Genomic DNA, 15,033 nt, shown 5'->3' with positions numbered 1-15,033 from the left:
TGTTTCCCAGACAACCATGTGGCCTTCAGAAACTCTGGCACCAAACAGAATAAACCTAATTGTGTATTTCCAATTCAGACTGATGCTTTACACAGTATGCTTTGCACATCCAGCAGTAAGGAGTGGCATATGCCTAAGCAGGACGCTTTGATCAAAGTAGGTACCAGTGATGTGTTCACACTGTGGCAGGGGAAAAGGATCCATGCCGAAGGGTTATTGATCTATGACTAAATATCTTTATTTATTTATTTATCTCTCGCTCTTTAAGATGTATTGTGTGTAGACGTTCTGAAATTAAGCTACATACCAGCAGCTGCAGGATGTGTGAGCAGAACCCGTCAGCTTAAGTAGACCGCCAAATAAGGTAGGCGTGATTGTTACTAGCATCTAATTGTGCTTTCTAAGCTGATGCTCAGCTGAGGTGGGCACTTGGGTTCCCTTTCTGAACTGGCTTATCTTTATATGCACGTTGGAATATTTAAATGAACAAAACTATGACGAGGTGCAGTAACTACTGTGAAAGCACAATTGGGAGATTTCAGCATGAAAGCTGAAATCTCCCTCCCTCTCTCGCTCTCTCGCTCTCTCCCTCTATCCCTCCCTCTCTCTCTCTCTCTCTCTCTCTCTCTCCCTCTCTCTATCTCTCTCTCTCTCTCTCTCTCCCTCTCTCCCTCTATCCCTCCCTCCCTCTCTCTCTCTCTCTCTCTCTCTCTCTCTCTCTCCCTCCCTCTCTCGCTCTCTCCCTCTCTCTCTCTCTCTCTCTCTCCCTCCCTCTTTCGCTCTCTCCCTCTATCCCTCCCTCTCTCTCTCTCTCTCTCTCTCTCTCTCTCTCTCCCTCCTCTCTCTCTCTCTCTCTCTCTCTCTCCCTCTATCCCTCCCTCTCTCTCTCGCTCTCTCCCTCTATCCCTCTCTCTCTCTCTCTCTCTCTCTCTCCCTCCCTCTCTCTCTCTCTCTCTCTCTCTCTCTCTCCCTAAAAGGTCCCTGTAGAGGATTATATCTGCAGGTTCCTTTAGAAGCGGTGGCCTCTCTCTGCCTCCATTATCTTGTCATTTGAGGAGGATTATGTTCTGGAGCACACGCGGTCCAGACGGGGGCTAAAGAACTGTGACAGCTTACAATAATTGCTAAGCTAATTAGTGGGAACGAGCTCAGCATCACCCTTCTCCCTGCTCTCCCTGATCAGGCCTGAACTGATGAATATGGTTTGATTAATGCATGCAGTGGAGGGGTGGATATTTTTGGCACGTTCCTTTTCACTGAAACAAGTTCAAAGCCATCGTAATGGCCTATATGACACTTCTGTCTGATTAGAATACACTGAGTTCGCTTGAATGGAGTCATTCTGATGGGGAAAACACCTGGGGCGTAGACTTCTAATAGGGGGAAATAACTCATGGAAATGATTATGTAGGGAAATTAGTCAAATCAAATCTAATCAAATTGTATTTGCCATAGCAGATGTTAATGCGAGTGTAGCGAAATGCTTGTGCTTCTGGTTCCGACCGTGCAGTAATATCTAACAAGTAATCGAACAGTTCAGCAACTTCTACCTAATACACACAAATCTAAAAGGGGTGAATGAGAATATGTACATAAAAATATATGGACGAGCGATGGAAGAGAGGCATAGGCAAGGTGCAATAGATGGTATAAAATACAATATAAACAGATGAAGTCTGAACTTAGGATGGATTCATTAACACTCGTTTTTCAACCACTCCACACATTTCTTGTTAACAAACTATAGTTTTTGCAAGTCTGTTAGGACATCTACTTTGTGCATGACACAAGTCATTTTTCCAACAATTGTTTACAGACAGATTATTTCACTGTATCACAATTCCAGTGGATCAGAAGTTTACATACACACATACACAAGTTGACTGTGCCTTTAAACAACTTGGAAAATTCCAGAAAATGATGCCATGGCTTTAGAAGCTTCTGATTGGCTAATTGGAGGTATACCTGTGCATCTATTTCAAGGCCTACCTTCAAACACACTGCCTTTTTGACCTTAATCCTACAGACAATTTTTTGGCAGAACTGAAAAAGTGTGTGTGAGCAAGGAGGCCCACAAACCTGACTCAGTTACACCAGCTCTGTTAGGAGGAATGGGCCAAAATTCAACTTATTGGAGGAAGCCTGTGGAAGGCTACCTGAAACGTTTGACCCAAGTTAAACAATTTAAAGGCAATGCTACCAAATACTAATTGAGTGTATGTAAACTTCTGACCCACTGGGAATGTGATGAAAGAAATAAAAGCTGAAAAAAGCCTTCTCTCTACTATTATTCTGACTTTTTACATTCTTAAAATAAAGTGGTGATCCTAACTGACCTAAGACAGGGACTTTTTACTAAGATTAAATAGTGAAAAACTGAGTTAATATGTATTTGGCTATGGTGTATGTAAACTTCTGACTTCAACTGTACATATGATGTGAGTAATGTAAGATATGTAAACATTATTTAGTGCCATTATTTAAAGTGATTAGTGATCCATTTGGTAAAGTGGCCAGTCATTTGGTCTCCATGTAGGCAGCAGCCTCTCTGAGTTAGTGATTGCTGTTTAGCAGTCTGATGGCCTTGAGATAGACGTTGTTCTTCAGTGTCTTAGTCCCAGCTGTGATGCACCTGTACTGACCTCGCCTTCTGGATGGTAGCAGTGTGAACAGGCAGTGGCTCGGGTGGTTGATGTCTTTGATGATCTTTTTTGCCTTCCTGTGACATCGGGTGCTATAGGTTTCATGGAGGGCAGGTAGTTTGCCACTGGTGATGCGTTGTGCAGACAGCACCACCCTCTGGAGAGCCTTGAAGGCTGAGGGAGGAGCAGTTGCCGTACACGGCTGTGATACAGCTCGACAGGATGCTCTGAATTGTGGATCTGTAAAAGTTAGTCAGGGTTTTGGGTGACAAGCCAAATTTCTTCAGCTCCTGAGATTGAAGAGGCACTGTTGTGCCCTCTTCACCACGCTGTCTGTGTGGGTGGACCATTTCAGTTTGTCAGTGATGTGTACTCCGAGGAACTTAAAACTTTCCACCTTCTCCACTACTGTCCCGTCAATGTGGATAGGGGGGTGCACCCTCTGCTGTTTCCTGATCCACGATCATCTCCTTTGTTTTGTTGACGTTGAGTGTGAGGTTATTTACCTGACACCACACTCCGAGGGCCCTCACATCCTCCCTGTAGGCCGTCTAGTCATTGTTGGTAATCATGCCTACTACTGTTGTGTCATCTGCAAACATGATGATTGAGTTGGAGGAGTGCATTGCCAGGCAGTCGTTGGGTGAACAGGGAGTACAGGAGGCGGCTGAGCACGTATCCTTGTGGGGCCCCAGTGTTGAGAGTCAGCGAGGTGGAGATGTTGTTTCCTAACTTCACCAACTGGGGGCAGCCCATCAGAAAGTCCAGGACCGAATTGCACAGGGCGGGGTTGAGGCCCAGGGCCTCCAGCTTGATGATGAGCTTGGAGGGTACTATGGTGTTGAATGCTGAGCTGTAGTCAATGAACAGCATTCTTACATAGGTATTCCTATTGTCCAGATGGGATAGGGCAGTGTGCTGTGTGATGGCGATTGCATCGTCTGTGGACCTGTTGGGGCGGTATGCAAACTGAAGTGGGCCTAGGGTGGACGGTAAGGTGGAGGTGATATGATCCTTGAATAGTCTCTCAAAGCACTTCATGATGACAGAAGTGAGTGCTACGGTGCGGTAGTCATTTAGTTCAGTTATTTTTGCCTTATTGGGTACAGGAACGATGGTGGCTATCTTGAAGCATGTGGGGACAGCAGACTGGGATATGTCCGTAAACACACCAGCCAGCTGGTCTGCGTATGCTCTGAGGACTCAGCTAGGGATGCCGTCTGGGCCAGCAGACTTGCGAGGGTTAACATGTTTAAATGTTTTACTCATGTCGGCCATGGAGAAGGAGAGGGGGGGCGCAGTTCTTGTTAGCTGGCCACAACGGTGACACTGTATTATCCTCAAAGCGGGCAAAGAAGGTGTTTAGTTTAGTAAGAAGGTATCTGGAAGTGTGACGTCGGTGTCCGTGACATGGCTGGTTTTCTTTTTGAAGTCAGTGATTTCCTGTAGACCCTGCCTCGTACGTTCCGTGTCTGAGCTGTTGAATTGTGACTCCACTTTGTCCCTGTACCTGCATTTCGTTTGTTTGATTTAATAACTACACTGTTTATATTCTGCCATATTCCCAGATCTCTTTCCATGGTTAAATGCGGTGGTTCTCACTTTCAGTTTTGCGCGAATCCTGCCATCCATCCACGGTTTCTGGTTAGGGTAGTTTTTAATAGTCACAGTGGGTGCAACATCTCCAATGCACTTCCTTATAAATTCGCTCACCGAGTCAGCGTATAGGTCGATGTTATTCTCTATGGCTGAACGGAACATATCCCAGTCTGCGAGATCAAAACAATTTTGAAGTGTAGATTCCGATTGGTCAGACCAGCGTTGAATAGTTCTAGTCACTGGTACATCTTGTTTGAGTTTCTGCCTATAAGACAAGGGCAAGATGGCATCGTGGTCGGATTTGCCGAAGGGAGGGCTTTGTATGCATCGCAGAAGTTAGAGTAGCAGTGTATTACGACTGCATGTAGTGTAATCAATATGCTGATTGAATTTTGGTAGCCTTGCTTTTAAATTGGCTTTGTTAAAATCCCCAGCTACAATAAATGCAGCCTCAGGATATAAATGGAACATTTAACAATACCATTCTAGGGTGATGAGCCATGTAAGCAAATCAAATGTCCACATAGGTCACTATTCAGCCACTAGTACTGTACACTCTTATAAAAAAAGGTTATATCTAGAATCTATACTGAACAAAAATATAAACGCAACATGTAAAGTATTGGTCCCATGTTTCATGAGCTGAAATAAAAGATACCAGAAATGTTCCATACGCACTAAAAGTGTATTTCTCTAAAATGTTGTGCACAAATGTGTTTACATGTTAGTGAGCATTCCTTCATTACCAAGATAATCCATCCAGCTGACAGTTGTGGCATATCAACAAGCTGATAAAACATTATCATAATTACACAATGCACCTTGTGCTGACAACAATAACAGGCTACTCTAAAATGTGTGTTTTTTGTCATCTGAGTATTTCTGTCTGTAATCAAGCCCTTTAGTGGGGGAAAAAACAAATACTGATTGTCTGGGCCGGCTCCCCAGTGGGTGGGGCTGGCTCCCCAGTGGGTGCAACCCTGCCCATTTATGTGAAATCCATAAATCAGGGCCTAATGAATTTACTTAAATTGACTGATTTCCTTCTATGAACTCAGTAAAATCTTTGAAAGTGTTGCATGTTCTGTTTATATTTTAAAAGGGCTCTTTGGCTGTGCTCATAGAATACATTTCCACAGAGGACTCTACAACGAACCCAAAAGGGTTCTACCTGGAACCAAAGAGGGTTGTACCTAGAACCAAAAAGGGTTCTCCTACAGTATGGAGACAGCCGAAGAGTGTAGATTTCTCTCTCTCACTCGGTACAGTGCATTCGGAAAGTATTCAGACCCCTTCACTTTTTCCATATTTTGTTACGTTAGAGCCTTATTCTAAAATGGATTAAATAGTTTTCCCCCCTCATCAATCTACACACAATACCACTTAATGACAAAACAACAACAGTGTTTTAGAATTTTTTGCAAATGTATAAAAAATTCAAAATGGAGTACTTTGTTGAAGCACCTTTGGCAGTGATTACAGACTTGAGTCTTCTTGGGTATAAGGCTACAAGCTTGGCATGCCTGTATTTGGGGAGTTAATCCCATTCTTCTCTCCTCTCAAGCTCTGTCAGGTTGTATGGGGAGCGTTGCTGCACAGCTATTTCCCAAAAAACTATTATTGCTTTGTCCTTATGGGGTATTGTGTGTAGATTGATGAGGAAAAAACGATTTAATACACTTTAGAATAAGGCTGTAATGTAACAAATTGTGGAAAAAATCAAGTTGTCTGAATACTTTCCAACAAATACTATATTTACAAAAGTATGTGGACACCCCTTCAAATTAGTGGATTCGGCTATTTCAGCCACACCCGTTGCTGACAGGTGTATAAAATCGAGTACGTAGCCATGCAATCTCCATAGCAAAAACATTGGCAGTAGAATGGCCTTATTGAAGAGCTCAGTGACTTTCAATGTGGCACCATCATAGGATGCCACCTTTCCAACAAGTCGGATGATAAAATTTGCCCTGCTAGAATGAGCTTATGAAGTGGAAACGTCTAGGTGCAACAACGACTCAGCCGGGAAGTGGTAGGCCACACAAGCTCACAGAACAGAACAGTTGAGTGCTGAAGAAAATCATGTGTTCTCAGATGCAGCACTCACTACCGAGTTCCAAACTGCCTCTAGAAGCAACGTCACTACAACAACTGTTTGTCAGGAGCCTCATGAAATGGGTTTCCATGGCCAAGCAGCCGCACAAAAGCCTAAGATCACCATGCTCAACGCCAAATGTCGACTGGAGTTGTGTAAAGCTCGCCGCAGTTGAACTCTGGAGCAGTGGAAGATGAACCTGGATTTAAATCTGGCGGACGTCAGGAGAACACTATCTTTCCCAATGGATAGTGGCCACTGTAAAGTTTGGTGGAGGAGGAATAATGCTCTAGGGCTGTTTTTCATGGTTCAGACTAGGCCCCTTAGTTCCAGTGAAGGGAAATGTTAACGCTACAGCATACAATGACATTCTAGACAATTCAGTGCTTCCAATTCTGTGTCAACAGTTCGTAGACGGCCCTTGCTTGTTTCAGCATGACAATGCCCCTGTGCATAAAGCAAGGTCTATACATAAATGGTTTGATGAGATTAGTGTGGAAGTACCTGACTGGCCTGCACAGAGCCCTGCCCTCAACCCCATCGAACACCTTTGGGAATAATTGGATCTCCGACTGCGAGCCAGGCCTAATTGCCAAACATCATACATACATACATACAGTACATACATATTTATAAATATATACTACATGTATGTGGACACCTGCTCGTCGAACATCTCATCCCACTCTGAGTGTACAAAACATTAGGTATACCTTCCTAATATTGAGTTGCACCCCTTTTTCCCCCAGAACAGCCTCAATTAGTCGGGGCATGGACTCTACAGGGTGTCGAAAGCGTTCCACAGGGATGGTGGCAACTGGGTCCTGGACTTTCTGACGGGACGCTCCCAGCTGGTGAGGGTAGGAAACAACATCTCCACCCCCCCGATCCTCAACACTGGGGCCCCAAAAGGGTGCGTTCTCAGCCCTCTCCTGTACTCCCTGTTCACCCATGACTGCGTGGCCATGCACTCCTCCAACTCAATCATCAAGTTTGCAGACGGCACAACAGTAGTAGGCTTGATTAACGACTAGACAGCCTACAGGGAGGAGGTGAGGGCCCTCGGAGTGTGGTGTCAGGAAAATAACCGTACACTCAACATCAACAAAACAAACCTGATGTCACAGGAAGGCCTTAAAGATCATCAAGGACATCAACCACCCAAGCCACTGCCTGTTCACCCCGCTATCATCCAGAAGGTGAGGTCAGTACAGGTGCATCCAAGCTGGGACCGAGAGACTGAAAAACAGCTTCTATCTCAAGGCCATCAGACTGTTAAACAGCCATCACTAGCATTGAGTGGCTGCTGCCAACATACTGACTCAAATCTCTAGCCACTTAATAATTAAAAAATGGGATGTAATAAATGTATCACTAGTCACTTTAAACAATGCCACTTTATATCATGTTTACATACCCTACATTACTCATCTCATATGTATATACTGTACTCTATACCATCTACTGCATCTTGCCTATGCCATTCGGCCATCGCTCATCCATATATTTATGTGTACATATTCTTATTCATTCCTTTACACTTGTGTGTATAAGGTAGTTGTTGTGAAATTGTTAGATTACTTGTTAGATATTACTGCATGGTCGGAACTAGAAGCACAAGCATTTCGCTACACTTGCATTTACATCTGCTAACCATGTGTATGTGACCAATAACATTTGATTTGATTTGATTTGTTGACCCAAGACAGGGCGACAGGTATCCTAGCGGTTAAGAGTGTTGGTCCAGTAACCAAAAGGTTGCTGGTTTGAATCCCTGAGCCAACTAGGTGAAAAAAAAACCTACAGACGTGCCCTTGAGCAAGGCACTTAACCCTAATTACTCCTGTAAGTTGCTCTGGATAAAAGTGTCTGCTAAAATGTAAATAGTTCTCACAGTTCTGTCAAGTTGGCTGGATGTCCTTTAGTTGGTGGACCATTCTTAATACACATGGGAAACTGTTGAGTGTGAGAAAACCTGCAACATTGCGGTTCTTGACACACTCAAACCGTTGCGCCTGCCACCTACTACAATACCCTGTTCAAAGGCACTTAAATATTTTGTCTTGGCCACTAACCCTCTGAATGGCACACATACACAATCCATGTCTCAGTTTTCTCAAGGCTTAACATTCCTTATTTAATCTGTCTCCTCCCCTTCATCTACACTGATTGAAGTGGATTTAACAAGTGACTTCAATTATGGATCATATAGTGCCTTGCGAAAGTATTCGGCCCCCTTGAACTTTGCGACCTTTTGCCACATTTCAGGCTTCAAACATAAAGATATAAAATTGTATTTTTTTGTGAAGAATCAACAACAAGTGGGACACAATCATGAAGTGGAACAACATTTATTGGATATTTCAAACTTTAACAAATCAAAAACTGAAAAATTGGGTGTGCAAAATTATTCAGCCCCCTTAAGTTAATACTTTGTAGCGCCACCTTTTGCTGCCATTTCAGCTGTAAGTCGCTTGGGGTATGTCTATCAGTTTTGCACATCGAGAGATTGAAATTTTTTCCCATTCCTCCTTGCAAAACAGCTCGAGCTCAGTGAGGTTGGATGGAGAGCATTTGTGAATAGCAGTTTTCAGTTCTTTCCACAGATTCTCGATTGGATTCAGGTCTGGACTTTGACTTGGCCATTCTAACACCTGGTAATGTTTATTTTTGAACCATTCCATTGTAGATTTTGCTTTATGTTTTGGATCATTGTCTTGTTGGAAGACAAATCTCCATCCCAGTCTCAGGTCTTTTGCAGACTCCATCAGGTTTTCTTCCAGAATGGTCCTGTATTTGGCTCCATCCATCTTCCCATCAATTTTAACCATCTTCCATGTCCCTGCTGAAGAAAAGCAGGCCCAAACCATGATGCTGCCACCACCATGTTTGACAGTGGGGATGGTGTGTTGTGGTTGATGAGCTGTGTTGCTTTTACGCCAAACATAACGTTTTGCATTGTTGCCAAAAAGTTCCGTTTTGGTTTCATCTGACCAGAGCACCTTCTTCCACATGTTTGGTGTGTCTCCCAGGTGGCTTGTGGCAAACTTTAAACAACACTTTTTATGGATATCTTTAAGAAATGGCTTTCTTCTTGCCACTCTTCCATAAAGGCCAGATTTGTGCAATATACGACTGATTGTTGTCCTATGGACAGAGTCTCCCACCTCAGCTGTAGATCTCTGCAGTTCATCCAGAGTGATCATGGGCCTCTTGGCTGCATCTCTGATCAGTCTTCTCCTTGTATGAGCTGAAAGTTTAGAGGGACGGCCAGGTCTTGGTAGATTTGCAGTGGTCTGATACTCCTTCCATTTCAATATGATGTTTAAAGCTTGGGAAATCTTTTTGTATCAAAATCCGGCTTTAAACTTCTTCACAACAGTATCTCGGACCTGCCTGGTGTGTTCCTTGTTCTTCATGATGCTCTCTGCGCTTTTAACGGACCTCTGAGAATATCACAGTGCAGGTGCGGAGACTTGATTGCACACAGGTGAATTGTATTTATCTTCATTAGTCATTTAGGTCAACATTGGATCATTCAGAGATCCTCACTGAACTTCTGGAGAGAGTTTGCTGCACTGAAAGTAAAGGTGCTGAATAATTTTGCACGCCCAATTTTTCAGTTTTTGATTTGTTAAAAAAGTTTGAAATATCCAATAAATGTCGTTCCACTTCATGATTGTATCCCACTTGTTGTTGATTCTTCACAAAAAAATACAGTTTTATATCTTTATGTTTGAAGCCTGAAATGTGGCAAAAGGTCGCAAAGTTCAAGGGGGCCGAATACTTCCGCAAGGCACTGTACAGTAGCTTTCACCTGGTCAGTCTATGTCATGAAAAGAGCAGGTGTTCCTAATGTTTTGAACACTGTGTATATAAATACCTCTCTACTTCTCTGTCCCTCCCTGAATAATATGTTTAGACTACGCACATCTCTGCCTGCCACCTCATTTCCTTAGTGGCCTCTGGTTACCCCTTTAGTGTGGGCCTTAATGGCCTGCCATGCGCTGCAATGCGCCTGGCTTTCAAGCCCCGGTAGGAGAATGTTTGGCCCCCTGCTGCAGACACAGAGATGACCCTCATTAGTCCCAATGGCTGCATACTGGGGCTTCCGGAACTCACATCATCACTACTAACAAGACCACTCTCTGTCTGAGTGGCCTGCCTAGTCTCTATTGGCTCTAGCTTCCATTAGAGGAGGGTGATGGCCTGAACTTCTAGTGATAAAGGTAGATGTAAAGGTCAATGTCCCTGGAGAGTTGGCATTTCTTTAATATTTTTTTCCCAGGTAGGCTTGTGTTTGTGTTTTAGTGTGGGGGTGAACATTTATATGTCACTGCACATCACAAAGGAATTATGTTTTGTTTCTAGTCTAATAGCCGAATTACTAAATAATAAATAGCACTACATAGCCTACAAATCTGGGGGGATGGTTCATTGCAATACTTCCATCTTGTCTATAATATAAGAACTACACATGTTCAACTGAGCAACAGCCTTCAATTAATTTTCTTAACTCCCCGTGATTTTGAAATCTGATTTAAACACATTTTAAAACAAATATTGTTTCTTAGATCGATGCTAAAATGTTGAGCTGTTTAAATTGGTCACGTGCGTCCACAGTTCACGTTCCAGTCCTTGTCAGCTGACATCCATATCCAATTTCACCATTATGCACTGTCAAAGTCTGAACGTCAACACAACCTTTAATATAGTCCACGCTGTTTACTGCGGAACGTATGTGAGTTATAATATCTGGACTGCTAATTCATTTAATTACCAAGGATTAGAAGCAATACAGTCTTGTGTAGCCTACCAAAAACGACATGAACACTTGCCGACACTTTTCTGTACTCTTGCAACCACCAAATGTTAATTTCAAGTGCGAGAACATAGCCAAATGTCCCGAATATCAATGCTGAATATTGTGTTTTTATTGCTCGGGGTTCACTTGAAGGGAATGTCGGTGCTTGTAAACATTTTCGTACGTTACACGTTGAGTCGAATCTATCAATACCAGTTTGTCCAGGGTTATATTCATTACGCCGATTCTGTTGCAAAACTTTTTGTTTGTTGCAGTACGTTTTGCAACAGAAACAGTTTTGCAACGAAAACGAGAGTTTCTATTGGACAAATTAACGTAGGTTTCGTTCCGTTTGTCCTATTTGCTTCAGTTTGGTTCTTAAACAGTTTCAATAATGAATACACTCCTGGCGAGGAGAGCGACTCTGGCAACTAACCCAGAAGTAATTTAAAGTTACATCAGAAATTCTAACAGTGATGCAGATTTAGTAAGGGTCTATCTGTAATTATTGAGCTATGTATTGTTGTTTAATTATAGTTGTACATTTAAAAAAAAAACATTTGAGTCAATTATCAGACGGGCTCCAGAGCGACAGGTTTTTTTAAAGTTAATTTATTAAGCTAGCTCAGTGAGACATCCACATGTAAGTCTATTTTTCCTCAATAACGAAGTTCTGAGTTTCAGTGATGGACCTGTCAGATCCCGAGGAGCAGTTACTCCACTATGCCAAGACTGGAAGCCTCTCTCTCATCCAGTGTCTTCTGCAGCTACGGATTGAGCAAGATCTCAGACTCAACATCAATTGCAGAGGTATCCTTTAACTAAATGTAGTCTAATGTATCATCATCTTATGTTGAGAAGCCTGTTGCTGTTCTGGTAATCAGTCCACTGTTAAATGACTGGTGTGATGGCCCAGGAAAGACCAAGACCAGTGCAGGTTGGACACCTCTACATCTGGCCTGCTACTATGGACACAAAGATGTTGTGGAGGAGTTGCTCAAGGTGAGAATAATACAGACTATATTATGTATGTTTGACCTAGTGTATTTTCCTAAAATATATGTGTGAGCATCAGTATGTGTCTGTTTGTTAGGCTGGTGCTGATGTGAATTTGCAGAATAGCATGGGTGACACACCTCTACACAAAGCTGCCTTAGCAGGAAGAAAGGTAAACCTTTCATGGGCTTTTTACACAGATACATGTGTGTACAAGATCTGTTCAGGTAATGCAGTGTGCACGGCTACTTAGTGGTGCATTTCTATGGAGAACGTAATCCTATTTTCTCTCACAGGAGGTAGTTCTGTTGCTGCTGCGATATGATGCCAGTTCCACTATCATCAACGGGAAAGCACAGATCCCTAAAGCTGTCACTGAGGATGATGAAATCAACACCATGCTGGAGGGTAGGTTGTGATTAGGGATTATAATAGAGGAATGATTGATGGACTCTTCATCGCTGCACTAGATTTTGTTCAGTAGGTCAAATATTAAGCATTTTTTCCCCCCTTTGCATAATGTTTTGCTACAGTGTGCCCTACTGAACACTACCCCGGTTTCACAATCCCTGTTTAATGTTGTGCAGCTGCAGAGAGAAGAGCTGAGAGGAGACAGGAGGAGAAACTTCTGGAGGCGGCCAGAGAGGGAGACGTCTTCACCCTGTCTGAGCTGGTCAGCATCTGATCATCTCTGACCCTCCACTGAACCTCTGGTTACCTCCCAAATGGCACCCTATTCCCTAAAAAGTGAACTACTTTTGACCAGAGATCTATCGGGGCCCATAGGACTCGGGTCAAAGGTAGTGCACTATATGGGAATAGGGTGCCCTTTAGGGCATAGCCTCTTTACCTCAGAATGGGGTAGTAGAAGCGTGGCTTTGGTCTTCTTGATGATTAAGCACTGTACACATGACTTGAGCTTTCATGTTATTGTCTTCAGCTTGGTTACTGACCTCGTAATTGAAGAGGTCAACCTAGTCCTTCCCATTGAGGAACCAAGATTATGCAACAAACCTGTTTGGTTCTATACACATCAAATTGTATTAGTCACATGCGCTGAATACAACAGGTGTTCACCTTGCAGTGAAGTGCTTACTTACAAGCCCCTCACCAACAATACAGTTTTAAAAAAATGAATAAAAGTAACAAGTAGTTATAGAGCAGCAGGAAAATAACAATAGTGAGACTATATACAGGGGGTACAGAGCCAATGTGTGGCACCAGCTAGTCGAGGTAATTGAGGTAATATGTACACGTAGGTAGAGTTATTAAAATGGCAATGCATAGATAACAGAGTAGCAGTGGTGTTAGAAGAGGGTGGGGGGGGGGTGCAATGCATTTGATTAGATGTTCAGGAGTCTTATGGCTTGGGGGTAGAAGCTGTTTAGAAGCCTCTTGGACCTAGACTTGGTGCTCCGGTACCTCTTGCTGTGCGGTAGCAGAGAGAACCGTCTATGTCTAGGGTGGCTGGGGTCTCTGACAATTTTTAGGGTCTTCCTCTGACACCGCCTGGTATAGAGGTCCTGGATTGCAGGAAGCGTGTACTGGGCCATACACACTACCCTCTGGAGGCCGAGCAGTTGCCATACCAGGCAGTGATGCAACCAGTCAGGATGCTCTCGATGGTGCAGCTGTAGAACCTTTTGAAGATCTGAGGACCCATGTAGTTTGCACATATATATATTGATTGCTTACATGCAGATTTGACTTACATGCATGCATGTTAAGACACCATGTGCTTAATTCATTCACTTTAGATGTTCCTTTTTCAGCTCAGCGGGAAGCGGCCTCCTGACATCGATTGTCGAGACCTGCAGGGGAACACGCCTTTGCACTGTGCTGCCTACAGGGGGCAGAAGCAGTGTGTTGTAAAGCTGCTCAAGTGTGGAGCTAGCTCCAGCATGAAGAACAAGAGTGGTATGTTTCCCTACTGAAATGTCCACTGAGGAAATAAAAACAGAATTTTGGGTAAACCATAATTGACCTATCCTCAACATGCACATCCTTTGTATGGAAAATCTATTATATTTTTTGTAAGTGGGACTTTGTTTGCATGGATATCACATTTGATAGAGTCTGGATGTAGTTTGAAATCATCATCACTTAAGTTTCATAATGTGTAGAAAAAGAAAGGAGGTGTATAGATTACCACATTTGCGAAACAAACGATACGCCTACTTAGCTGGTGTCTGACTGCGTCCCTAATGGCACCTTCTTCCCTATCTCTATGGGCCCTTATCAAAAGTAGTCCACTATATAGGGGGAAGGTTGCCATTTGGGAAAATCCTATGTGGTGTATTCACTGCCTCCCTCCCTGTCAGCTGGTAGGAGGTTTAGTTGAGTTGTTTTGGAACCCCATTCGCATCTGCCCATGCAGCAGCAACTCTTCCTGGGGTCCACATAGAACGTACAAATACATGACAAGGTACAGAACACTTATAGACATGAACAACATAAGATATTACATTCAAAACATTTGTTTTTAAATAAGAGTTTTATATATTGGAAAGACACCAAGAGACAGCAAAAATACTATTTACACCGTTAATATATCATATTCTCATATACTGTACAGTTAAATGAGATTTTTAGATGGAGGTAAATGATAATAGTCTGATAAATGGCTTGGTTCTGTTGCAGACCAAACAGTGTTTGACCTGGCCTGCAGTGAGGAGATTAAGCAGATTCTGGAGGGCAGTCGTGACCAGGTGAGGTGCGAGAAGAACACTGCAGTGAAAAGCTGCAGATACTGTTAAAAGCATCAGTCCAGTGCTCTAGTTTTCGATGAAATCATGACTTACAAAATACTCATGAAACAGAAATGTTTTTTCTTCCCCTAAGGATACAGTTAGTGGTGTGCAGAAGTTTGAAGGCCTCCTATGGAAGGTATTCTTGTG

At 43.1% G+C, this 15,033-nt stretch overlaps 1 protein-coding gene across 1 annotated transcript in view; it reads left to right on the top strand.

Moving 5' to 3' along the window:
• The first annotated feature begins 11,826 nt into the window (after positions 1 to 11,826).
• LOC135558776 (oxysterol-binding protein-related protein 1-like) overlaps positions 11,827 to 15,033 on the top strand; it is a 40,738-nt gene continuing 37,531 nt past the window's right edge. The window contains exons 1-8 of the mRNA XM_064992895.1: positions 11,827 to 11,950; positions 12,057 to 12,142; positions 12,234 to 12,308; positions 12,433 to 12,544; positions 12,724 to 12,809; positions 13,909 to 14,053; positions 14,777 to 14,844; positions 14,978 to 15,022. Of these exons, the coding sequence (XP_064848967.1) occupies positions 11,827 to 11,950; positions 12,057 to 12,142; positions 12,234 to 12,308; positions 12,433 to 12,544; positions 12,724 to 12,809; positions 13,909 to 14,053; positions 14,777 to 14,844; positions 14,978 to 15,022 (741 nt within the window). The remainder of the gene's footprint in view (positions 11,951 to 12,056; positions 12,143 to 12,233; positions 12,309 to 12,432; positions 12,545 to 12,723; positions 12,810 to 13,908; positions 14,054 to 14,776; positions 14,845 to 14,977; positions 15,023 to 15,033) is intronic.

This window comes from Oncorhynchus masou, chromosome 17, assembly GCF_036934945.1.
Source record: "Oncorhynchus masou masou isolate Uvic2021 chromosome 17, UVic_Omas_1.1, whole genome shotgun sequence".
NCBI classification, from domain to species: Eukaryota; Metazoa; Chordata; class Actinopteri; order Salmoniformes; family Salmonidae; genus Oncorhynchus; species Oncorhynchus masou.
The sequence above is the reverse complement of the archived record's forward strand: the minus strand, read 5'-3'. Positions and strand labels throughout refer to the sequence as shown.